This window comes from Nelusetta ayraudi, unplaced genomic scaffold, assembly GCF_046127955.1.
Source record: "Nelusetta ayraudi isolate G7.1 ecotype Tasmania unplaced genomic scaffold, CSIRO-AGI_Nayr_v1 ptg000089l, whole genome shotgun sequence".
Classification (NCBI taxonomy): domain Eukaryota; kingdom Metazoa; phylum Chordata; class Actinopteri; order Tetraodontiformes; family Monacanthidae; genus Nelusetta; species Nelusetta ayraudi.
In genome coordinates, this window is record NW_027466139.1 from 2,731,486 (window position 1) to 2,757,500 (window position 26,015).

The following is a 26,015-nucleotide window of genomic DNA, read 5'->3' on the forward strand; positions in this document are numbered from 1 at the left end:
CTTCCAATGAAATCAGACGCAGGAATAACTTCTCTTTTATTTTCTTGCCTATTGGATACTAAGATTGAGGTTCAGAAACCCAGTGTTATAAGATACAGTCCTTTTGAGGCTCGTGCAATCATTTTGAATTTGCATGTAACACAAAAAATACAGTGCCGATGAACTGAAGGTGTGTGGACAGGATTTCATTGTTTTTTTTTGTCTTTGTGAAACAGACTATTGGAAATAATGAGGAGCGATCCAGAGGTGGCGCCCCAGGACTTTAAAGTCTTTATCTCTTGAATTCCGCCTCCAGTGCTAACAATGCTAGGCTAGCAGGAAGTGTGCAGTGGACTCTTTAAAAAACACTAGAAACAAAATGATGATTTCAGGATTTTTTTGCTGATTTCTTTGAGTTTGATGTTTACAGTGGCTGTTCATGCACACGGAATACACATATCAAGTCTCATTGTCTCTTTCTCTCCCTCTCACGCACACACAGACACACAGACACACACACACACACTCACACACAAAGCACTGTGTCTGCAGCAGTGTGAGCAAGTGCAGGGAAACAGGGAGAATGAAAAAGTGGCTCAGTGGCTTTATTGCTTTCTCATCCTTCAGTGTCAGCCGCTGTCTCGCAATTCTCCCCCAGCTTTGAACCTTGTGTGTGTGTGTGTGTGTGTGTGTGTGCGTGCGCCCGCGCGTGCTTGTGTGTGTGGCTGATGGCGTTTAAGAAATGAGATTGCAATCTGTACAGCGGCTCACAGGCAGCAGCAGGAGGAGGATGACAGACGGAGGCGTTCAGAAAAGAAGAATCACGACTACAGAGGAAGAAGCTGCAGAAGGTCAGCGGGAGACACGAGGGACACCAAGAGACGAGCAGAGAAGATCTGAGGCTGGTGGAGCGACCAGTGGTCCAGGAGGTCAGCTGACCTGCTCCGAGGGCCGCAGACACCGATCAGACTGACAAGAATCCCAGCGAAATCAGCTGCGGTGGAAGGGTGAGAGCGACCCGGCCAGGAGTGGGAGTTCTCCCACTGCTGCTCGGAAAAAAACAAGTTTTCTGTGAAGGTAAACTTCTAAGACAAATGTCATGACCTTGAGATACAATCCCGTGACCTTCAGATAGTAATGGTGAAGGAATAAAATGCACATTTCCTTTCTATTCCCATTTCTCTGTCGTTAGAAGTGAACAATTTGAATGTATTGATGAATTTTGATTTAGTTAATTTTTAAATTTAGTTTCGTTTCAATTTAGCTTAGTTGAGTTAAACAAAATATATTTTTTTATTTTACTATTAAAATAAAAAATGAAAAATTAGAAATCAGAATTTAATTTATTCAATTAGAAATTAGATTCAATTTTAAGTTGGTGATGAATCTCCAGAGAACCCCAGCTGGGCTACGCTGAAGCTAATTCTAATTCTTCTCTCTTCCTTCTTTGTTTATCGGGTAAAGACGGATGATGCAACGTATTCGTTAGAACAACAACTCCCCCCCACACACAAACACACACAAACACACACACACAACCTCCAGTTGCGTCGAGCGCAGTTCATTTGCATGGGATAGGCGGTCGGTGGAAATGAGGCGGCGGCGCTGATGGATGGCGCTCCGACTCTCTTCCATCAAACTCACCCCGACTTCTCCCAGCACTCCCAGTCAACAATCCCATCTCAGCCTAATGGGTCCAGCTGGCCCAGGATGCCATTGGTTTCTCTGTGGGATTGATGGTTCCTGCCCTGTTCCCTGGACTCCACCCCCTGGATGGATGGATGGATGGATGGATGGATGATGCTCATTATCTTCCTTCTCGATGCTCCGGCCGACATTCCGGGCTGACGGTCTCCGCCATGTTTGCTCCCAATAATCCCGTAATCGTTATTTGTCGACAAACTAATTGAGTTTTTCCTCCCAGATGTGTCTCCAAGGGTCTGACGACACCTTGTGGTATCCAGGGATGATGACGGTTGACTCGCCATGCTGACTAAGCTGCAACAGGAAGTGTTTCAAGTGATTTGTAATACTTTTAAATTGAGAAAAACATTTTTTTTTTTTGTGTGTGTGTGTGTGTTTCAGATTCGACAGAGATGTTTAGAGTTTGACTATTCAATTACAACTGGAGGTTTTTGTGGCCGGGCTGGCAGTAGATCAGAGGAGCCTCAGTGCAGTTTTAGTCTTTGACCCGACCAGCTGACACTGCAGCGTTAATTGGTTCCTCTTGGCGTCCGACGCTTGTACCTCCTGGGCTGTAATGTGTTTTTAATCAGCACTCGATGGTCGTCAGCCGCACCAGTAATGAGAAAATCCATGGCATTCAAACAGCCTAATCGATGAGAGTGCAGCCTGAATGAGAGACGACGACGTGGCTGAAGGCCAGATGGATAAAAAAAAAAAGAAAAAGATACTGGAAGGGAGCTGAGAAAGGGGGCGGGTCTTCCTGGAAAGCAGTGGCTGTGTCTTTAAAGGGCCATTCACACCCATAACTGTTACTGAGGTGCTGGACGCATGTTGGAGAGTCAAGACTCCTGAACCAGCTGTGGCTGTGACTCCAGTCTTGCTGGTTCTTGGCTGGTTCACCAGTAGAACCCAGTGTGAACTGGCACTGGAACCAGTCGGGACCAGGTATCTGGCTCCTACAGCTGGAAAAGCCTCTTTGGATTCAAGGTCTAAATCACATGACTCAGTCGACTCCTGACTTCCTGAATTCCCGACTCCTGATGGTGACTCAGCGATTTGGATCCTCATCGGGAGTCCTGCCAGGGCAGCCGAGCTGTTTAAGTGTTTAGGATGGAAGCGGAAGATGAGGAGGGGATTCCTCTCACCTTGGCCCCGGTCCAGCAGTTCCCGGCACGTAGGGGGAAAAAAAAAACCTTTCTGGATGCTAATGAGTTCATCCTGAGAGCTTTAGGAGGAGCTCAGCGAGGATCCGGCCGGAATACTTATGATTCCACAAAATTAAATACCTCCTCTGTTGCCCGTCTATATACTTTTTCTGTGTCTTTGCCTTCATCCTTTTCTTTTTAAGGAAAACGTGCCAGTGGTGGCACCATTCGCTCGATTTCCTTTGGAATCAAATCAGAATCAAAGAATCAATCAAGACTCGTTCGGGAGCTGCAATGTCATCCTGACCTTCAGCGAAGGTCACTGAGCTGCAGTTATTTCTCTGTTGTCCTTCAGTTTGCTAACTGCTTCAATGACTTTGGCCTCAATTCACCGAATGACATCACGTTTGTGATTCCCGCTGCTCGATTTCACCGAAGGCTCCGCATCGACCGGCCGAGACTCCAGACCGCTGCTGCACATCACGGATCGCCCATCCGATAGTTTGCCCTGCGGAATTCCTGTTTAGGATGTACGTGACATGCCCGAGCGCCGCTCCGAGCATTGGCACTGCATTCACATCCCACATTAGCAGCCCGGGAATAACGACTGGACTGCAGCAGAGGAGTTTCAGAGGAGACGGCAGCCCACTGAAAACACCCAGGACTAATGATAATAATTACTCAAGTGTTCAATTAGAAAGAATGTCTACATCAGTCTACATCCTGTGATATCACACACACAGTCTCCTTTTTATGGGGATCGATGAAAAACCTGAATTAAAAAAATTCAAATCACATTTTAGATCCTAACTTTTATTTTTCTTTAACAATCCAACTGCCTTGAATGCACAATCAGTCGCCTTTTGCCGCTTCACTGCAATGATCTCGGACGTATCGACGCTCTTCCGCAGTAACTCGGCTCCGAGTTGTAATTTAGCGCCAACGTGGAATCGATCAGGTTGGCCGCAGGAATCAATATTTCCACTACTTTGGGGGAAAAAAAACGGTTGTGGTGGGAATCAGGCCGGCTAATAATCCAGCCTGCAGCCACAGAAAGTCTTCAGCCTGGACACCAGAGATCAGAACTGAAACAGACTCAGACTCCCTGACTGATCTCCAGCCATTATCGTCCTCCTGTGGGTTCACTGTGTGGTCTGTTTCTTTCCGTCCACGTTTGAAGTAAAACACAGATCAGCAGAGGACAAAGTATATGACAGCACAGTCAGAAACAGTTCACTTCCCTTCTCAGCGTCCTGGTTCACATCATTGATCAACAACACCTCAACTAACCCTCAACTTCCACCAAAACAGTTGGCTGCCCTCTAGTGGCTTGGAGGGACCTCAAGCACAGAAACATGATTGCTGGCTCTTGAACTGAAGCTCAAGCTGTTAATTCACCTGAAGGAAGTTCAATTCAAATAAAGGTGCCCAGGACGTTTATGTATCTATTTTACCGTGATGCACTTCCTGTGGCTCGGAGCTCCGCTGGATGATGATACATATGATTGATTTTCCCGCATTAAGAAAAGACACGGGAAAATGTATTGCCCTCGCTCAGGCCGTGAAAGGGCGGAGCCTGGGAGGGATGTACCCTCCCACGCACACACACAAACACACACATACACAGGGGGAGCTAGGCTTTGCTTCATTAATTTGTTCCGCTTATTAAAAGCAACTAGAAGCAGAAGCAGTCCGTTGCACAAGGGTTTGCTGCCATTGATCCCTTGACCTTTGACCTTGTTTGACCTCATTGTTTTATATCAATAATCTCTGATCTGCTGATTGAAGAATTGTTCTGATAGTGCTGCCAATAAATCCTCACATCAAAGCAAAAATAATTCTAATCTGAACTGTGTCCAGAAATCGAAGATTGAGCTGTGCAGGTTTTTAGTTTTGGTTTGTTGCATCCATTCATTGTTCATTTAAACATTATTGACAATCTCAGCAGCCCCACACACGCACACACACACACACACACACACACACACACACACACACACACACACACACACACACACACGCACACACACACACACACACACAGGCCCCGAGGAGACGCAGCAGATTCAAGGTTTCTCTCTCAGAATGTAGATTTGATCTAAACGGCCATTGATGATAATAAAGGGGATCTCTGATTGGCTGAAATGTGTTCCAGTTGATCAATGTGATTTCTTTTTCCGATCGAATCCAATTGAAGCGAGTCCAGTTTGAGCCTCAGTTCTTTTGTAGCGGCGCCTCGAGCCGCATTTCTGCTGCTGCTGCTGCTGCTGCTGCTGCTGCTGCTGCTGCTATTTACAGCAGCGGAGCAGGAGCAGCTTGATAGAAAAAGAAAGAAAAAAACGAAAAGATAAGACCAAGCTGACGGCGTTGAGCGAAGCAGGTAGACAGCGGGAAGGTGAGAAAGATCGTGAGAGAGTGAGGATGTTTTTCCAGCAGGCAGACAACGACGGCGGCGTAGGACGAGCTCGGCGTGCGAGGGTGTGAAGGAGGTGAGGAAAGGAAGTGAGGGGGGTGAGGTGTGAGGGAGGTGAGGTGTGAGGTGTGGAGGAGAGAAAAGTCGAGTGAGAGAAGAGCTGCTGATGGCTTGCAGCAGCGCTTAAAGCTCCAAAATGTAGCAGCAGCAGAAACAACAGCACAAGCAGCAGCAGCAGCAGCAGCAGCAGCAGCAGCAGCATTTGCTGCTTATTTTGCCGTCATCCTTCTCGGCCAAAACCTCAGAATCTTTGCGATGTTTGGCTTGCTAAAGGTCAAAGCCGACAACCTGCGTCACATGACCATGTGCGAGTTTGCACGTTCGCTAAAGGCCACGTTTTGCCCGCCCGCCGTCCTCTTCCTCCACACGTCTTCTATTGAGATTTCACGGCTTGTACCTTTAAAACTGGAGGCTTGTGATGTTTTTTTTTACGAGGCAATGAGGGCAAAAAGAAATTAGCCGTACACGCGGCGTCAGATTCCAACTCAAAAGTTGATGGTTGTCGACACCTTCCGCCTTGTTGCCCTCTCGGCTTCACACGGCTCTGGTTCCTTCAAGAACACATTAATCTGCCGTCTTTTAAAGTCAGTGACCCCTCTTAAAATGCAGACAAGCAGAACGGCAACCCTGCTAAAGGCTGAAGTTAACGACTCGGAGGTAAGAGGCGACACAGCGGTGGTAAATCTCGTCTTGCGGTCCTCCATCTTGGTCTCCAGACCACTTTTTAAAGGGCTCGGTCTCGTCTCGGACTCATTCGAGGCATTTTCACTGGATCTTGTCTCGGTCTGGGACTGGACGGACTCAGGATTGTTGTTGATCAGGACCGGTTGAGACTCAGCCAACACTACGATGACACATAATAAACGGTAAATGGTAAATGGACTGCACTTGGACAATAGCGCTTTTACAGCACCTTCACGGTACCCCAAAGCGCTTTACAAAGGCCGCTCACTCACCCATTCACACACACATTCATAAAGGAAAACAATCCAAAGGTTGTGTTTTTTGAAATAGTTGGCAAACTAGCGAAATATTAAGGAAAATGATTCGAAGATCCCTTGCTGTAAAGAGATGCTGTTGTTCCATTTAGAAGCAAACTCGAATTTAAAAAAAGATACTGGTCATTTTTTTCTGTTTTGTTGGTATTTTTCTTTGATATGTAAAGTCTTGGTCTGCTCTCGATCTCGATACTCTTTGGTCTTGATAATGCCTTGGTCTCGGTTGGTCTCGACTACAACACCAGATAAATCTGTAGCTGCATGAACCCCCGGCGTGCTGCTGCTGCTGCTGCTGCTCCACAGTGTCGTGGCCCAACGCCACCTGCAGGTGTGAACCACTGCACTGATCTGATTAGGCCATTATCGAGGCCTGGTGGAACAGCTGCAGAGGTCGAGGTCGAGCCATGGAGCTACATTACCATCAAAAGCTTGGCTATGTATTCAATATCTCGGCTACGTATTCAATATCTCAAACTAGACTTGATGGATATATATATATTTTTTTTTTTCAGGTTTAAACGAATCATTCAGACGTCGGGGATCGCCGAGGTCAGTTAGAACACTCAGGGCATTTTGATTGGACGGTCAAGTCCTGAAGGGCCAGAGGGGCTGCAGGCTTAAGGAAAAATGAGAGTGGAGGACGTCTGTGAAAAGGTTAGCGGGCGGCTAACCAGAGTAAACAGCTTAGGCTGCACATCTGAAGGTTAATCTGGCCTGTTACACCGTGTGTGTGTGTGTGTCTGTGTGTGTGTGTGTGTGAGTGAGATCACAGTGTGGTAATCCCGACGCCCTTTCAGCCAATTTGCGCTAACAGAAAATGACATCGTGACGAGCGCCGATCCCGGCTGAGTCGTGGTTTGTGGTGCTTGGAGGCCGAGGGGGCGGGGCTATCGATCGATCGATCGACCGCCGCCGCTGCTGCTAGAAATTAGCGGGATGACACCTTGGAGGTTGCCTCTCGCTCTGAAGAGTGAAAGCGTGAAAACAATCAGTCTGTCTGACGGATTGTGTTTCTTCACTTTGCAGCCTTGTAGCGTCGCAGCAGTTCAGTGAGTCACTGCTGCACCTGCAGCTCATCTGCAGCTGAAGACACGATGCAACAAGAGAAGCTGCACGGAAAATGCCAGACTGCTTTGGCCTCCTTTCTGAATTTCTGAATTCATGAAATGAACGAGCACATCAATGACAGTTCTTTTTCTGTTGCAGCTGCTCTCCTGCCCTGTGTTGTTGCAGGAGACTTTGGTTTGGTTGTGTTGCAGCTGCAGCTGAAATCACCTTCTGGCTGATTGGGTCAGACCATGTTGCTCCTCACTGGAGGGGGGGTGGTGGTGGTGGTGATGTCGATGAGATGGTTTCTACCTTTTCTTTTCCAGCTTCCAACTTGTCACCTTCTCCATCGTGGTCCGTCGGCCCAGTGAATCAGTGAATTTCTTGTGCTTTTAATGTGGCGGGTGGAAGGAAGCTTGTTGAGAGACCTCCAGGCTGTGGAGCACTTCAGAGGAACGTGCATGTGTCAGATGCTCTCTCCATCTGCCCTCCTTTCATCATTCTCAACTCTAAATTCTCTTTAATCTCCTGGCTGCTTGCTTCCTTCTCTCTGATTGGATGCTCCCCAAGCCCCCACCCCAAATCTGTGGGAACCGTGTGACCAGGGACAAAGGAGAGGAACCGGCTCTGATCCCACATTCAACGATTCAGCTTTGCGTGGCAGCGCCACCTGAGGAGATCAGTGTGAAGGTGCAGCAAGCATCTGCCGCCTTCCGTCTCCGCTCCTCAGATCCCTTTGCTCGTCTTAAAGGGTCTTTTAAGTCACCGTTTCAGTCGGAGGAACCTGAAGAACCCGAGGAACCTGAACATGGCCGCTCACTTTGTCAGCATTGAGAAAAAGAGGCTCTGAATTAATGCAACACACTGAAAAACAAAGAAGAATAAAGAGGAGAAGAGTGACTTACTTCTCCCATGAGGGTCACACTCTCTCTCACACACACACACACACACACACACACACACACACACACACACACACACACACACACACACACACACACACACAATCACTGTGTCTTCTCCGGCTCCCTTGGGGAGACGAGGGATTGGGAGGGGAGGCGGTGAATCGTTAATATGTTAATGTGACGTTCTGTTCTCAGCACTTTTGGACCAATTAGCCTTGATTGATGTGGCTGCTGATTGGACGGTAAGCTCAGACTTCCTGAGCCCAGCAGTGGGTGACCTGGCTGCTCTGGGTGGGTGCTGGGGGGTTTGTTCACCGGTTCACCGCCAGGCTCCCAGCAGTCGCTCGATAAGTGGCGACAGTTCGAAGGTCGATCGGTGCGATCGCAGTTATATATCGCTTGTTTCTATCGGTGCAGTAATTTCATCAGGGGGTCACAATTTGGAACATTTCTTCTTCTTCTTCTTTTGCTGCTGCCACTTTATTAAGGACAAGTAGTTTAAAAAGGAAGACCTTATCTCCAACGCACCACAATTGTGTCGCTTGAGTTGTGTTAGCACATGCATGAAAAAAACCTCAATAGATTTGAAAAGTGAGGCAAGAATGACAGTGACATCTACTGACCAGGAGGTCAAAAAGTAACACCCTGATTTTTTAGTTATTATTTTTTCTTTATTTCACTACAATTCTGATTGAGATTTTTTTTGTAGGGCCTCACCAAGGACAGCGAGGACTTCGAAATGTCTCATTTTAAACCGTGTTTGTTTTCACAATTGTTTCTCAGCTGAATTAAAACGCATTCCTAAAGTTCCTCCTTTCAACTGGTTTATTCGGCGGCAGCTCCCTGAGATTCTTCTCGGTGAGGAACACTCAGCTTCTCGCTCCTGTCCAGTTCTCCACCAGCAGGACGTGAGCTGGAGGACGACGACGTCCCAGGATGCTTCCTCTGATGTGTTTTAATCATGAACCTGCTGCCCTGAGAGAAAGTGAGAGTGTTTCTGGAGGTTCTCGTGGCTCCTGCAGCTGGAACCCAGAACCACTAAACTGCTGTGACCCAGATCCAACCAGATATTTTTAAACTCATTCCCTGCGATTTGACCTCATACAGCCCATTTACAACGTGAATGGGTGTTGGGTGTGTGAGTATGTGTGTGTGTGTGTGTGTGTGTGTGTGTGTGGCAGGGGGGACCCCAGGGCATTGTGGATAATGGAAACACTATTGGCAGATGCCCATGTGAGGAAATGATTGACACATGTGGCTTTGGCTTTTTTTTTTGGTTTTCCCCAGAACTCCAGAATCCTGGATGGGGCAGACCTCTTCCATCGCCCTCGTGTGGCAGCTTGTGGTACAGCTCGCAAGGCCCAGACTAACTAGTCCTGCCTTGTACATTTGTCTCAAGAAATAAATGAATGGAAGACAGATAAACCTCAATGTGAGAGACTCTGGAGAAACTGGAGTCCAAATAACGATCAAAACAAACATTTGTTGTCATTGTTAAATCTTGTTAAATCTGGTCCAGTCGTGTTGTGTTTACATTCTGTCTCATGTTGTTGTTGTTTTTTGTTCCATCTGTTTCTCGCTCACACCACACAGACTGCCTGCTCCGCAAACACTCGGCCGTGTGTGTGTGTGTGTGTGTGTGTGTGTGTGTGTGTGTGTGTCCGAGCCCCTGCCTGGACTGCTGATGGAGCCGGTCCCAGCTCCACCCAGAGCTAGCGATGTTGTACATGTTGTGCACGTCACGTCACGTCTCTCCAAGGTCACGATCAACGAGCAAGAAAAGATGGAAAAGAATCCCAGGCAACTTTTAGCGCAATCGCATCTTTCACAGGTCCAATTTGGTGACAGGAAGTAGCCGATGCTGCAAGCCAAACGGCATGCTAACCTCTCATGTTGACAAGAAAACATTTACTTTTATTATCTGCTTGACATGTATGTTTTATATATCAGCTGCGTGTGTGATTTTTTTGTTACGTCAGCTGGTTAAGCAACACAACAGTTTGTTTGCTCCCAGGAGGAACGTCACAATACGAACCTTTCTATCACACACACACACACACACACACACACACACACACACACACACACACACTAACAATTCAATGTGTGAGGGAGTTTTGCTGAACTACCGACCCTCAGTCTCCTCTTCACTGCCAGGCATGACGTCATCAAATAGGACCAGAGAAAGAAAAAGGGAAGTTCGTACCACAGGTCTCTGCTCCCATCTGGTGGCAAGAGATTGCAATTACGGGTTAGATGGTTCAATAACGAATTGCAGAAAAACAAATCTCCCTCTTCCGTTCCTCCACGGTACTGCACGAATCGACATCTGACGTCGTTATTCTTCTTATCCATTTCCTCCTCCTCCTCCTCCTCCTCCTCCATCCATGCTTCCACTCCTACACCTGTCCAGTTGTCCTCCGTCTCCGTACTCCTCCTCCCCCTCAACAACAACAAAATTAGCGCAAGTTTAGAAAATATACAGTAGTGTCGACATTAAGATAATAAACATAACAAAAATACATTATTATAAATACAATGTAATGACATAAAGACACAAGGGTAATTAAGTATATTTGAGACGTAAGCCAAAAAAAAGTAGGCATGCCTACTGCATGTTGCAAAAGTAATTTGTCATGATTATGTATTTTCAAACAACAACAACATAAATAAAAAACGAAATAAAATAATTTTCCCATAATAATGATTAAATAAGTTTAAAGGTGGAGGTCGTCATTCACAGCAAAAACAGCTCAGACGACCCTGTGATTTACAGGTAAAAGAGAAAGTGAAAGTGCCAGACTCCATTCCCTAAGCTGGTGGCGAACAAGCAGGCTCAGTTCTTCGGGACTGAATAACACACGTTAAATCTAAAGTTAGAGGACAAAGTTGTTGTTGTTGTTGTTGTTGTTGTGTGTCACTTTTTGTGTCTCCGCCTAGATGAAGGTGCATCCATTGCTTACTTCTTACTCACCATAATTTGTATTTCTTTCAGTCTTTGTTTCGAGCCACTGCCGGCAACTGACTACTCAGCAAAGTTCTTTTATTTCCTCTGTTTCGTTGCAGACTTTGCAACAGATTCCTCTCAGACAGTCACTGTGAAGTTGTGGCCTCCGCTCTCAAGTCCGACCCCTCCCACCTGAGAGAGCTGGACCTGAGTGTGAACGAGCTGCAGGACTCAGGGGTGAAGCTGCTCTGTGCTGGACTAGAAGTTCTCAGGTCAGTCTCTGGTTCCTGCTCATGGACAGTGTGTACCGACTGGTCAAATCCAAACTTCCATAGCTGTGTACAAAGCTCTTGCCAGGAGATCTTCCTCTTCTCTCTTACTTCCCATGTCATCCACTGCCCTTGTTTTGCTTGCGCCACAGCTTGTGTGCACCATCCTGCTTCCTCTTCCCGCCGTATTCCCTATAGACCTCTGAGGTGGAGTGGCCTTGCTCTGGGTGCGATGGCCCCAACGCCAAAGCCTTTGGCTGCTTAGGTTGCAGTCAAGGAGGAGTGTCACTGGTCTTGACAATGTGTCTAGAAGGTTAACTTGGTGATGATCCTCAGCGATGCAAAGGCCCATTCTAGGGAAACACGCAGTGAATGGTACCTTACTCAAGACGTTATACTAACTCGTTATAAATGCAATTTAATCTTTACAATTTATTCTTTATGCAGACTGAGTTGAGCTGTGGGTTGTCAGAGAAGAGCTTTGATCTTCTCGCCTCAGCTCTAAAGTCCAACCCCTCCCACATCAAGAAGCTGGACCTGAGCGACTACAGCAGCCTGCAGCATTCTGGAGTGAAGCTGCTGAGTGGTTTTCTGGAGAATCCAGAGTGTCGACTGGAGTCTTTAAAGTCAGTTTCATGGCATGTCTTTCACACACGTCAGATGTTAAATTACATTAAAATGTTTGTGTCTGTAATTGACTTAACTTTTGTCATTTGATTGCTGTTGACTCAAGTGAGGTTTTTAAATTTGGACTGATTGATCATCACGCGTGTAATCTGAATTGTGATACAACAGAAAGTAGATGTTGAGCTACGGACTAAAAACATCAACACACGGAACTGGATGTGAAGGTGTTTATAATCTGTATCATATTATGGTGCAGGTGGCGGGGCTGTGGTTTGTCCAACACCAACTCCAGCTGTGATTGGCTGGCATCAGCTCTGAGGTCCAACCCCTCCCACTTCAGAGAGCTGGACCTGAGCGGCAACGGCCTGCAGGGTTCAGGAGTGGAGCAGCTGAGGGACCTCAATTTCAGGACTTGCTTACTGTTTATAGTTCATCTGTACGACGGCGCAGTGTCAGTCAAACAGGCTCCACAATGTTCATGTGTTTCATGTCATGTTGGAAAAGTAAAAAGTCCACATAAGACTGAGGAGTCTTTTCTGTTCTTCTCTCTCCAGCTTGGAGTGATGAGTTGACGCTGAAGGAGACTGAAGTCGACAGAAGGGCTCCCTCTGCCGGTGACTGATTGAATAACAGCAATTTCAAAGACTTTTTTTGGGGGGGGGCCTGATTCACAAGGAAATGTTTGCTCCCCACTAACAGGTAGCACCGCGGGCGTGTGGGTTTTTTTCTTTTTCAGAAATGTATATACATACACGTGTATGTATAATGTCTTGAATTTAGGCGTTTTTCAATTTTGTGAGGACAAAATGTTACAACAAATAATTTGATCAAATTAATAATCATTGTAAATTAGTACTGCGATGAACAGGCGACTTGTCCAGGGTGTCACCCTGCCTTCGCCCTAAGATAGCTGGGATAGGCTCCAGCAGACCCCTGTGACCCTGAATAGGAATAAGCGGGTATAGAAGATGAATGAATGAATGTAAATTAGTATATTTGGATACGTATGGATGTGTATTTGCCATATTAAAAACAAGCCAACATCATTCATGGGCAATTAGACAATATGCAATCTTGCACTTTAATGCAATGCACTAGTATCTTTTGACGATGATCAGGTTATCCCTGTTTTACATGCTCAAATTTTCAATAAAATTACAAACAGGACTTTTGATTTCCTATTGCAGGATGATGGGTAAATAATAGCACAAGGTTCACTGTAGGTTTTGCACCCGTCTCCACACATTCATAGTCGGCGCTCCTGCTTCATCAAGTGATCTGAGTTTTTTGGCATACACAAAAAAGACAAATGATTTCATTTTAATCATTTATTTAATCCAAAAATTGCACGACTGTTTGACACTTGATGGACAGGTGTGTAGTTTAAGCCTATCTGCATTTAATTTTTTTTTGGCTTCAATGACTCAATAACCCAATAATTGTTTTGTCTCCGTCTGTTCAAATCGACGCATGAAGACGAAGGTCAGTTGTCGGCACACACACACACACACACACACACACACACACACACACACACACACACACACACACACACGCACACACGTGATTGGTTGACGACATCCACTGTTACCTGGATGTCTTTGTGTCTGTGGGTCGATCAACAACAACAACAACGTAATGATAATAATAATAATAATAATAATAATAATAATAATAATAATAATAATAATAATAATAATAATGATGTTTAATACATTTAATTTCAAAATGCATTTTTAAAAAGTGCAGGTTTTTAGTCTTCACATTATTTTGGTGATAAAAGAATAAAAGAAATCATTTTGATTTTTGCCTTCAATATGAATACATGGCAGATTGATTTTTTTAATCTGCTGTATTTCTAAAGGTCTTAATTATGTTGACCAATAAATTTTTTTTAAAAAAAGGAAAAATATTTCACATCTTTCCAGAAACAGTTTCTCTAATTCCTTTAATTCGCCCCCCCTGAATTATCGTCAGTATCCTCAAATTATTTTAAACATAAATTCTGAATTATATTTGTACAACACTTCAACACAAACATCACACCACCACTGAATTCTCTTTCTTTACTTCAGTCCCATTTTGCTGCCTGTACGGTGTCTCTGAACTGTTTCTACCTGCAGGTCTTCGTACCTTTTAAGGCATCAATCGGCGGCCACACTGTGTGTCCACTAGAGGGGGCAAGAGTCCGCATTATGGGGACGCACAGACACAAAAGGCACCTACATCACAGGCATGTATGAACGGAGCTCTTGAGAAATCTCTTATTATTTCGGAGTTGGAGAAGATCATAAATCAGATAATTTACCAGTCTGAAGCCTGACTGCAGCCCTGACGCTGATGGTGCTGAAGTTTGGGGCGAAAATTACGTTGTTTTTTTTTTTTTTTTTAATAGGCCATTAAAGAAAAGAAAAGAAAAACCAAACAGGTAACGCCAATAATCTGAAATCCAAAACATTGACGGGCGAAACTGAAGTTCGGGAGGAGGAGGGAAGTCAGGCAGCAGCCAGTCAGCCAGGCCCTGGTGTGGTTGGTCTGGACCTATAGATCCTCCTGGCCGGGTGGACTCCACTAAGGGCCGGAGGAAAAACGCTCCCAGGAGCACCATTACCACCCCCCCCCCCCCTCCCCTCCACCCCTCCACCCCACCACCCCACCACATCCATCCTGCTAACAGAACGTTTAGTGTAAAGATTAACAGCGACTCAGCAGCGGAGCGCTTAAAAACACGTCCACGACTTCCGGAACCAGGATGGATGGATCGTGGATGGAGCCGGACAAGGGCCGCAGCAGGTATATGGGTGGTCAGGGGGAGGGGAAGGGGGAGTGTGTGGGGTCGCCTGAGGGGCCATCCAGCGAGATCCCGCGCAGCAGAGAGACTTTACACTCTGCACAATGGCCACCACAGCAATTAGCTGAAGAAAACTGAGAACACATTTGTGCCACACAAAAATTGACAGTGCGTGTGTGTGTTTGAGAGAGAGAGAGAAAGGGGGGGGGAAGGAGGGGGGGGGATAATTTGCACCACAGCCGTGTAATCCAGCCTGATTTCATCTAATACCACCGGCCACGCGGCGCCGTGCGCGCACATCTCCCGACGTGATAATGGCGCGGTGGTGAAATCCAGCCGGCTCCTGCACAGCAAAGCTTCTGGGATGGAAGTGTGGAGGTGGAGGTGGAGGTGGAGGTGGTGGAGGAGCACAGCCTGAAAATTCCTGTGCAAAAAATGAAAAAAGACAACAAAAAAAATGGAGAAAGAAAGAAAGAAAGAAAGAAAGAAAGAAAGAAAGAAAGAATATGTCCAGCGACGAGTGGAGATGGGACAACCACGTGGTCTGGCTCTGGTGCCGAATTAGGCGCCAAATAGCTTGTTGGTCATTTTTCTTTTCTTTTCCTCTCTTTCTCATACACACGTGAGCCGAATTCACGCCTTGTCGGTTTAACGCAACCCAGGAAAAAGAGGTGTCAGCTGCGTTTTTGAAATACTCAAATATTTCCCCAGTGTTTTCTTCCTCAACTATCAAAGCAACCCTAAAAAAATAAATCTCCAATTTGATGACGGTATTTTTTAATGCCAGAATTCAGATTTTGCAGCCTTTCCGGTTTGTTAGATGGATTTATGCTGCATATTTGTGTCTTTTTTTTTTGTGCCGGCCCTTTAAAGGTCACTATCACTATGCTGGCCATCCAGGGCATCACTGTACCATGTGACTTCAGCGGCCACCGGGTCAGTTTTACCAGAACCCTCCTTGAAGCGCGCGGCCTGGCTGGTGAATTCACGGAGACAGCGTGACAGCGGAGACGGAGACGTGAGACAGGTGTGATGAAGAGCAGGGAGGGTTTGGAGGAAGGAGGGGGGGGGGGGGTTGATGGAGCGAAGGGATTGAAGCTGATTTATCTCTGGACGCCCCCACACACCCCTCTACCCCCCCCCCCCCTTACTACCCCCAAGGTCATTTCCATATATTGAAATGCGCCCCGGGTCTCTCAATTTCCCCGGAGCTGTGGTGCGTTGCAGGGAAGGCGCGCGTGTAACCAGCGCAGCTGCAGCCCCGCGCGCTCATTTTCCAGACACCCTTTTATGACCCCCCCCCCCCCCCCCCCCCCCACACACACACACACACACACACACACACACACACACACTACCCCACCCACCCACCCCATCCTATCAAAGTGCACGGTCGCCAGTGAAAACAGGTAAATAGGAGAGTTCAGGTCAAAAGACGCCCTGCTGCTGCTGCTGCTGCTGCTGCTGCTGCTGCTCGCGGTTCTTTACGCACACCTGAGCTGCGGGTTCAAGTCCGTATGAATGGGGGGTGGGGGGACGCAACGACGTGACGCAGCTGCATTTACATCCACAGAGAGAGAGAGAGAGAGAGAGAGAGAGAGAGAGAGAGAGAGAGAGACCCTCTCTCCCCCCCTTCAGCGCGGTGTCCGAGCAGTTCCACGGGCTTTGATCAATGTGACGAGTGTGTGTGTACGTGCGTGTCTGCGCGTGAAGTCAAAAAGGGTGGTGGTGGGGGGGGGCAAGAAGAGGAGGAGAAGAAAAGGGGAGTAAAAAACATTCTTTGTTGCCAGCAGATGGAGCGGGGTGTAGAGAGAGGTCAAGGTTGGCTTCTCTCTCTCTCTCTCTCTCTCTCTCTCTCTCTCTCTCTCTCTCTCTCTCTCTCTGTGGGATGAGAGGGGAACGAGAGGGCCCCTCCGAGGGTGGGCACCAATTTGGGGGCCCCTCTCGTATTAAAATCAGGCTGACGGATGAGCCGCGGGCCTTCACTGCACTGCGTGCGTATCAACGCACCGACTCGGTTCCACTCTGACCCGGAAGCTGTTGGACCTCAGAAAGCGGTCCAAACGAGACAAAAAAGAGAAAGAAAAACAATAAAGGCTTCGGCAATTCTGCGGCACCCTGGGGATGTTTTTTTTTTTTTTGGTCTTTATCACCGATCGTGACTCTGAGGGCGTCTACAGTTACCGGATCAGGTTCACCGGCCCCGGTGGCCGCCTGTTGCCTCCAGCAGGGCACTCAGAAGCGTCCAGGGCGGTCCACCGGGTCCCGGGCAGGCGGCTGGAATCAGCCACCTATTCCAATTTGTCCTGCTTAACTTTTAAACGCACGTTCTGGTTCTTCTCATTATTATAATATAATAATAATCATGATATAATAATTTTTTAGATATATTTTTTTAAACAACCCACTGAGAATTTATGAGAAAGCAGAGGAATTTAGGTGAGATCGGGATGGATTAAATGGCGTAAAAAGGAGTAAATTTTTTAAAGAAAGTGCAGCAAAAACGTTTTCTATTACCGGGGAAGAGATTTCTTTTTTTATTTGAACTCTTGCCAGCAAACGCTGACGATTGATCGCACGTCGAATCGATCCTTCGAGAAAAAACTGCAAGAAATTTAGATCGTGTTGTCTCATTTGTTGTCTTAAAAAAAAATGTGCAAAATGACTGAACGATTAATGGGCCAAGTGAGAGTGAATAACAACAACAATCCGAAAATCTGAAAATTAATTGAAAAACAGCGACTGCATAGAACGCGATAAAGTCTGCTGTGCGGAGATTCAAGCCGCGCTCACCGATTCATTCCGACATTTTTATCATAAAGACGCCATAAAAAAAAAAAAAAACGAAAAAAAAAAAAAAAATCCCCCCCAAAAATCTGAATTACGCTCAAAATCTGAATAGAATCTTCTCGACGTGCGTTAAAAAAAAACTGGTAGCGTGCTGAGAGAACACACACACACACACACACACACACACACACACACACACACACACACACACACACACACACACACGGGTCCGTCCATTCTCCGCTCCCTGGTCAGACGTTTTCCCCCCTTGACGTTGGACCCTCCCCCACCTCCTCCTCCTCCTCCTCCTCCTCCTCCACATCATCTTCCTCCTCCTCCTCCTCCACCTCCCTCTCCTCTCCTCTCCATGTCTTGCCGCCCTCCACCACCTCTCCCACCCCCCTGGTATTAAGTGCGCGTCCTCCTCGGTCAGTAGCTCCAGCAGGTCTCCGCTCGTCCCTCCGAGCTGATGCTCCGTCCAGCGGGCTCCCTCCTCCTCTGTCTGCCGCCGCCGCTGAAGCTCCTCTGCCCTCCTAGAGAGTCGACCTCCGCCGGTACCATCCACCGCTTCCTCCCTTCCTTCCTTTCTTCCTTCTTCCCTTGCTTGCTTGCCGCTCCTCGGCGCGGTCCAAACACCTCCGGCTCGCGGTCGGTCCGTGGTTTCTCTCCGAAGTCCGGAGCTGTGCGCCGAGGCTCGCTGCGCTGCGTCCGTCTGGATCCACGATCCATCTCAGCCCCGTTTATTACCAGACTATTTAGAACCTCTTCCCCCTCCTCCTCCTCCTCCTCCTCCTCCTCCTTCTCCTCCTCCTCCTCCTCTTCTTCTTCTCCTTCTTCTTCCTTCTCTTTCTCCTCCTCTCTCTAGACACACACTTGCACAGACGCGCATACACGCTCCCCAACCGCTGCAAACACACCCTCCCCTGCACGACACGCTGCCGCTCCAACCTTTTGCTTTTGGCCACATGTGAAAGTTATTAGCCGGGACGAGGCGGTGGCAGCCCGGCCGGACCCCGCGATCCCACCGCTGCCCGGGTTCAGCAGCAGCAGCGGTGGAGCAGCCCTGATAACCTCAGCCCCGGTCCCCCCGGTCACACACACACACACACACACACACACACACACACACACACACACACACACACACACACACTGTACAGCGTACTATACATGCACCCCATCCTCGGAGGCATCAGATTTATTGGATATTTCAGATTCACTGGTTAAAAACAACAATGCTCAAAACAGTGACATTAATGGTGAGAGATTTCCGCCAAAAACTACATTTACATTGAATTGAAATGAAATTAGCAGGTGTCAGTGTCTTGCCTAATCAATCGCTAAAATTATTTCGCACCAAGCTCGTGCACAGAAGATATATGCATACATGTAAAATGATCGTAAAGAAACCTGTCTTTGAGCTGAAGAAAAGAAAAAAACAACAAGAAGAAGATGAAAGCGCTTGACAGTCCCCCCCCCCCGACCCCCCCCTGCGCACGAGATGCGAGCTGCAGGATCTGCGCGTGCATCCGTGTGCGAGTGGTGTGTGTGTGTGTGTGTGTGTGTGTGTGTGTGTGTGTGTGAGAAAGAGAGACACGCGACACGAGAAGCCCGAGTCCAGTGAAGCCACTTGGACCTGCTCGTCCCGGCGGTTCCCCTCTCGTTGTGCACGTCAGTGAAAATGTGAACGTTTCCAATAATAATAATAATAATAATAATAATAATAATAATAATAATACGTTTCTGAAGGAATTCTTCGCGTGGCTCCAACTCGGATGGGGGGGGGGGGGGCACATAGTTGAAGATGCACATGTGAAGATATGTGAGCCCCGTATGCAGGCGCGTGCAGGAAGGGGGGGGCGTGCCTCTCTCTGTGTGTGTGTGTGTGTGTGTGGGGGGGGGGGGTTGAACTTTTTAAGCGTTTTTTCATCCTTTCTTTTTCTTCTTCCTCGAAAGTGAAACCTCACCGGCCACACACACACACACACACACACACACACACACACACACACACACACACACACACACACACACACACTTCCGCTCCTCCACTCGGCACACACACCTCCGCTCCTCCACTCGGCTCCTGTCCGCGGCTTCCCTGCCCTGTTTTGCGTCCACCTCCCTCTCTCTCTCTCTCCCTCTCTCTCTCTCTCTCTGCATATTGCTCTCATTAGACATCTCTCTCTCTCTCTCTCCCTCTCTCGCTCGCTCGCACACACACAGACACACGCACGCGCCCGCGCGCCCATGCACTCCTCCCTCCTCCCTCCCTCCCTCTAAGTGCCTCTATAGTCCGGCCCCCCTGATCTCTGTGTCCATTGGCTTCCACTGGGTCCCTTCTTCCTCGTGCCCACCCCGCCCCCCTCCTCCCTCTAATGACCGTCCATTGGTGTTGTTATTCCGCGTCCCTCCCCCCTGCCCCCCCCCCCCCCTCCCTCCCTCCCTCCCACCCACTCGGGCGCCTCAGCCCTGCCCATGTTTTTGTATGTCGGGTGTCCGTCCGCCGCCTGACGCTCAAGTTCGCCGGGGAACGTCACGTCCGTGCACTTGAACTTGCACGGCGGCGCAGGGTGGGGGGAGGGGGTGGGGGTGGTCGGTGTCGGCGGCGCAGGGTGGGTGGGGGTGGGGGGTGGGGGGGGCTTTTGCCATTTTTTTTCTTTCTCCCAATCTCTCTCCCCTTCTCGCTCTCTCCATCTACCTCTCTCTCACACGCGCGCTCTCGCGCTCTCTCTCCCTCTCTCTCTCTCTCTTTCCTCCTGCTCTCCTTTCTCAAAAAAGCCATGACGGCGATCCCGCGATCCATCTTCGCCTCCGCGCCATCTTTATATTATTTCTAATTTATTTTTATTTTTTCCTATTATTATTGTTGCTGTTATTATTGCCAGTGCTGTCGTTAACTGTCGCTACTATCACTCGGCGGGTCACTTCCTCCCTCCTCCTCCTCCCCCCCCCTGGCTGTGGATGTCAGAGGCGTTGGATGAAGACATTTGTCGGCGCCCCCGGAGTCTCCGCTCTCACCCCGGCTCTCCCCGATGTGATCCGCGCTGAACGCCGCCGCCTCCAGCCACCATGTCTCGCCGCAAGCAAGGCAAACCGCAGCACTTGAGCAAACGGGATTTCTCGCGTAAGTAAAAAGAAAAAAAGAAAAAAAAAGAAAAAAAGAAATAGGAGGGAGAGGAGAGGGGGAAAATAACTATATTGTCACCCGTGCGTCGGCCCCCCCCCTCCTCCTCCTCCACTCCTCGCTTGTTGGGTTCATGTGGCCAGTGATGGGGGGGTTAAACGTGGAGCTTGTGGACACCGGACGTAGCGCTCGGACCCGCGGCCAACTGGACTTAGAGCCGCGTGCAGGAGGAGGAGGAGGAGGAGGAGGAGGTGGAGGAGGGATAGAGGTGAGAAGAAAGTGTCACCTCCGTGCGTAAAAACCGCTGCGGGATCCATAAAAAGACAGAAAGAAAGAGAAAAGTTTCTAGAGCGTCCCGGTCACACGCTGAAAAGGTGCGTTTCGTTCCGTTCCGTTCCGTTCCGAGGCTGAGAGTCGCCCCGGTCAGTGGAGACGCACCGGGCTGCCGGAGCGCGTCCTCCCCGCGGAGCTCCGCGAAGCCCGGGACACCACCGAGTGATCAGCACCGCGGGCGGCTTTCTTGCTATTACTGGATTATTTTCAGGGTGAAAAAAAACCCCCCATCAACCCCCGAAAGGTGGATTTTTTATTTTTCATTTTGCGGGGCATAAAAACAAAACGAGAATCTCGTGTTTGGCTGTTTTCATCTGTCAAGCAGATCATTGCTTTTTCTTTAAACACAGATTCAGAGAAATATTATCGCTGCTCCCGGTTTTTTTTTTTTTTTTTTTTTTTTTTTCCAAACAGACTGTTTGCTGGTGTTCGGTGCAGATGATGCGGCTCTCTGTACTGGAGCCGTAGCAGCTCGGAGTTCGAAAAACAGCAACAGGACCGGAGCGAGTCTGCTGCTGCTGCTGCTGCTGCTGCTGCTGCCGTCAGCCGCTCGGCCCCGAAGAAACACCTTTAAATCGTTTAAATCAGCAGCCAAACGTGTAGAATTTCCACCTTTATTGAGAGTTAGATGTAGAAATCATCCGCGTCTCGAGAGAATGAGCTAAAAATAAATAAATAAATAAATTATAATAATAAATAAAATCCTGCAGAATGAGTCTTTACGCGCTCGGCGTTTATCCGGAAACAAGGACAGCTTTATTATCAGCGACACACTCCGGTGTGTGAGCAAGGGAGCCGATACGCGTGTTGTGTAGTTGTGTCAAGTGCGGGGCGATCGGCCAAAGTGGAGCTCGGTAACCGGTCGTGTGTCAGCCACGACCCTGCGTAAGGAAAAAACGACGACAACAACACAAATCAGCACAAAGTGTTGGAGCGTCTTTACGCACTCGCGCAAAAAAAACAACAACAAAAAAACAAGAGTCTTATTCTGGGCGCGTTGAAGATACTGCTGTGTGAGGAGCGTGCGTGTGACAGGCATGCTTGTCTGTGCGTGTGTGTGTGTGTGTGGCCGCGGCGAGGTGACAGTCACCATGACCGCGTGCCGTCGCTAGGAGGCAGAGCGCGCTCAGGAAAAGGCGGCGTGAACCGGATCACTTTCAGCGGCACCTCCACCTACACGCAGCAGCAGCGCCATCTCTTTAGAATAATGGGGGGAAGGTATACAAGCCAGGAGGGGAGGGGTGGTGCTGGGGGTGGGGGGCAGGACGACCCCCTCCCTCCTCCCTCTCATCCCATACCCAGATTTACCCCCCCCCCCACCTTCCTCCCTTCCTCCCTCCCTCTCCTCCTCCTCCTCTCTGGACTTCATCTTGGTGTGTGTGTGTGTGTGTGTGTGTGTGTGTGTGTGTTTGTGCGTGTGACATTTTAACATACATGCAAGACGCTGACGACACTGTGGTGTACATTTACTTATACATTGAAATCCCCCTCCCCACCCCAACCACACACACACACACACACACACACACACACACACACACACACGCTTCTCTCTCAGGCCGTCGCCGCCTTCTTTCCCTCAAACATTTCTGAAAGCCTGCGACCGTTTCTCCTTTGAATATTAGATCTGTTTTTCCGTAATTCTGCGGCGTCGCCGAGCGCTCAGTGTGGACGCGGAGCTGCGGCGCCGCTTCTTCCGCGCTCCGCTAAATCCACTCGGCCCCAGTTCAAATTTCAGTTTTTTAACAATATTAAAAGCAGATTGTGACAGAGTCTGATTCCCCTCTCAGCTCAGGACCTGCGAGCCATCAACACGCCGGTTAGATCAAAACCTCCACGTGTGTATTTACACTCGCATTTGCAGGCGTTTTTTTTTTTTTTTCCCCTCCCGACTTGCTGTTTTTGCACAGACTGACTCGGTGGCAGCAGCCTTGGAATCGGCCGGGAACAAGTGCTGCACGCTCCGCTCCTTTTGCACCACCAAACCCATTGTGTTGAGAAATTATAGGCAAGACTCCGTATTAAATTCGACAAAACTAAAATTTTGAATGTGGAAGTGATATTTTTATTGAATTTTTTTCCCCCCCATATTCCCAAAAATATATATAAATGTCTATTTTTTTTTCTTCTTGAATATTTCATTGCTGCGCGGCGCTCGGTGTCTGGTGTTGTGTAGCGAGTGTGTCGCTGCTGCTGCTGTTGTGTAGCGTGCAGGCCGGGAATTTGTCACGCTATCCCCGTTGTGCGCCGCAGACGTCCCGCTAGATTGCAGCGTTAAAATGATATTTCCTTGAGGGGATGTACAGTCGGCGTTCAAGACCCTCGCCCTCCCCCCCAGCATCCCTTACACACACACACACACACACCCACACACACACACACACTTACACTCGTCCATTCCCACACACAGACACACACACACAGCACAGGAATCCCAATCCCTTCATCATTATTTTTTTTTTTATCAAACAGAAATCGCCACCAGGGTGAAAATTAGAATCTGTTTTTTGACTTTTTGCAGTTTTTGAGGTTCATTGAAAATGTGGGATTGGTGTAAAGAAGGTCAATGTGTTGAAGCATCGCAGCCACAGACACGCACGGGACTCTCCTTCCAGTGGAGGGGATGGCGGCTGAGTTACGGACTCCTGCTGCTGCTGCTGCTGCTGCTGAACAAAAGCTTCCCTGAGTCGTCGTCGGAGTCTCCGGGAACTCGGAGCTCCGGCAGCGATGCTCCCAGGACGTGTTAGGGAGGCTGAGGGAGAGTTTTCCCTCCGTCGCCGCCGTCGCCGCCTGTAATTACGACCTCAAACGCCCCCCCCCCCCCCCCCCCCCCACTGCCCCTCCCCCCTCCTCTGAGCACATATGTTGGACGTGTTTGTGACAGTTTTGCCCCCTTTTTTTCCTGCTGATTACAGGATTTAAAAATGGACACAAACAGGCCGTAAAAGCCCCTGCAGGCTCACACACACACACACACACACACACACACGCACACACACACACCCTCCAGCACATCGCTACTTCCCAAACTGTCGTCCATCTACGAGGACCTGATTGGAGGATCTTCCTTCCCCAACGCAGCGTTTTAGATCAGGGCCTGCGTGAGGCTGCTGCTGCTGCCGCTGCTGCTGCTGCTGCCGCTGCCGCCGTTAGTCGTTTCCCCTGCGCTGTGCACCTTCCTCTCATTACAAGGCGGCGTTCCCCCGCCGCCCTCCTCCATTGTGCCCGGCACCGGCTCTGATCTCGGGGCTTCTGAATGAGAAGCTGTTTTTTTCCCCTCCTCTCTTCTCATCTTAGTCGCGCAAATTGTTGCATCAATGAGACTCAATTACAGAGAGAGTGAAAACACATTGTTGTTGCTTTTCTTTGTGGGGGGGGCCAACCTTCTAATTTCCTCTGTCTGTCTGTCCTCCCCCCCACCCCCCTCCCTCCCCTCTCCTCCCCGCAGCAGCCGAGCCCCTCTCCACGGTCGTCGTCTCCTCGGAGGAGCTGTCGGAACGCTGCTCGGAGCACTCGGAGGAGAGCGGCGGCGGCCTCAATGGGCACCGCCCGGCGCCACCCACGCCGGTGGGCCGGATGTCCCGGCCGGCCCACGACAACCACGGCCACGGCCACGGCCACGGCCACGGCCTGGGCCACGGCCTGGGCCACGGCTTGGGCCACGGCTTGGGCCACGCCTCCCCGGAGCAGGACCTGCTGACCTGCGGCCAGTGCCAGGCCACCTTCCCGCTGGCGGACATCCTGCTCTTCATCGAGCACAAGAGGAAGCGCTGCCACGGGCCGCCCTGCCTGGCGGGGGGCCGCGGGCTGGACAAGCCGCCCTCGCCCTCGCCGGGCCTGGCGCTCACACCGGCGCCGGCGCCGTCGCTGGGCCCCCTGCGGGGCCGCCGGCCGGTGGAGGTGGGCGTGCAGGCCACCCTGGCGGAGGAGGACGACGAGGACGGGCGCCGCTTCCCGTCGCTGAGGGGGAACTGCCCCAAGCAGGAGCCGCTGCCAGGTAGGAGCACACCTGCTCGCTCGCTCGCTCTCTCTCTCTCTCTCTCTCTTTGGGCGAGTTCACCCAGGAAGCCGCGGCGTCGTTTGAGGGCTGAAGAGCTAAAAAACAAAACAATCTGCTACTTTCTCGCAAAAATGGATGCTGAAGAAACCCAGAAATGAGGTTGTTTTTCTTCCCACCAAATGTTGCCCGTCCAAACTCCCCCAACTTGTGTGTGTGTGTGTGTGTGTGTGTGTGTGTGTGTGTGTATGTGTGTGGTCTCGTTGTCGCCAAAGTGATTGGTGGCTGTCTGCGAGGCCGTGGAGTTTACGTCTCTGTATTGACGTGTTGTGTTGTTGGTGTTGCATCACAGGAGGAGGTTCTGATCCACACGAGCCGGTGATGATCAGAACCCTCGTTGTGTGTGTCTGTGTGTGTGTTTTGGGTTGTCGTGGACCTCGCAGGTTTTTCTTTCTACTGGCCTCACACACACACACACACACACACGCACACACACACAGACGCACACACGTCAGTCTGTGTTCAGCAGAGAAATCTGATTGGTCAGTGTTTGTTTTTTGTTGGGGTGGGGGGTGGAGTGTGTGTTGGGGCGGGGACAAACAACAACAACAACAACAACAACAACAACAACTACGACAAAGACAACAAGAGCAGACGGACGTCAGCGGTGGGGAGCAGCCACTGTTGACACACAAAGCAGACACACACTGGTTTGATTTGGGATGGCTGTTTGTGTGTGTGTGTGTGTGTGTGTGTGTGTGTGTGTTTCTTCAGTCTTCTGCTGTTATTCTGTTTTTGAAAAAAAAATTTGGAGTCAAAAATCTGAACCACATGTGTAAAAAAGAAAAATCCTTCTCAAGTGTCGGTGCATTAGTGTGTGTGTGTGTGTGTGTGTGTGTGT

The 26,015-nt window shown here is 49.2% G+C and overlaps 1 protein-coding gene across 2 annotated transcripts in view; it reads left to right on the forward strand.

Annotated features, from left to right (window-relative positions):
* Positions 1 to 20,307: 20,307 nt before the first annotated feature.
* The window catches only part of LOC142901528 (BCL11 transcription factor A-like), a 41,963-nt gene continuing 36,255 nt past the window's right edge, over positions 20,308 to 26,015 (forward strand). The window contains exons 1-2 of one of the 2 annotated variants that reach the window (XM_076046073.1): positions 20,308 to 20,784; positions 24,566 to 25,114. In XM_076046073.1, the coding sequence (XP_075902188.1) occupies positions 20,730 to 20,784; positions 24,566 to 25,114 (604 nt within the window). In that variant the 5' untranslated portion in view covers positions 20,308 to 20,729. The remainder of the gene's footprint in view (positions 20,785 to 24,565; positions 25,115 to 26,015) is intronic. The other variant, XM_076046074.1, reaches the window with a different exon arrangement.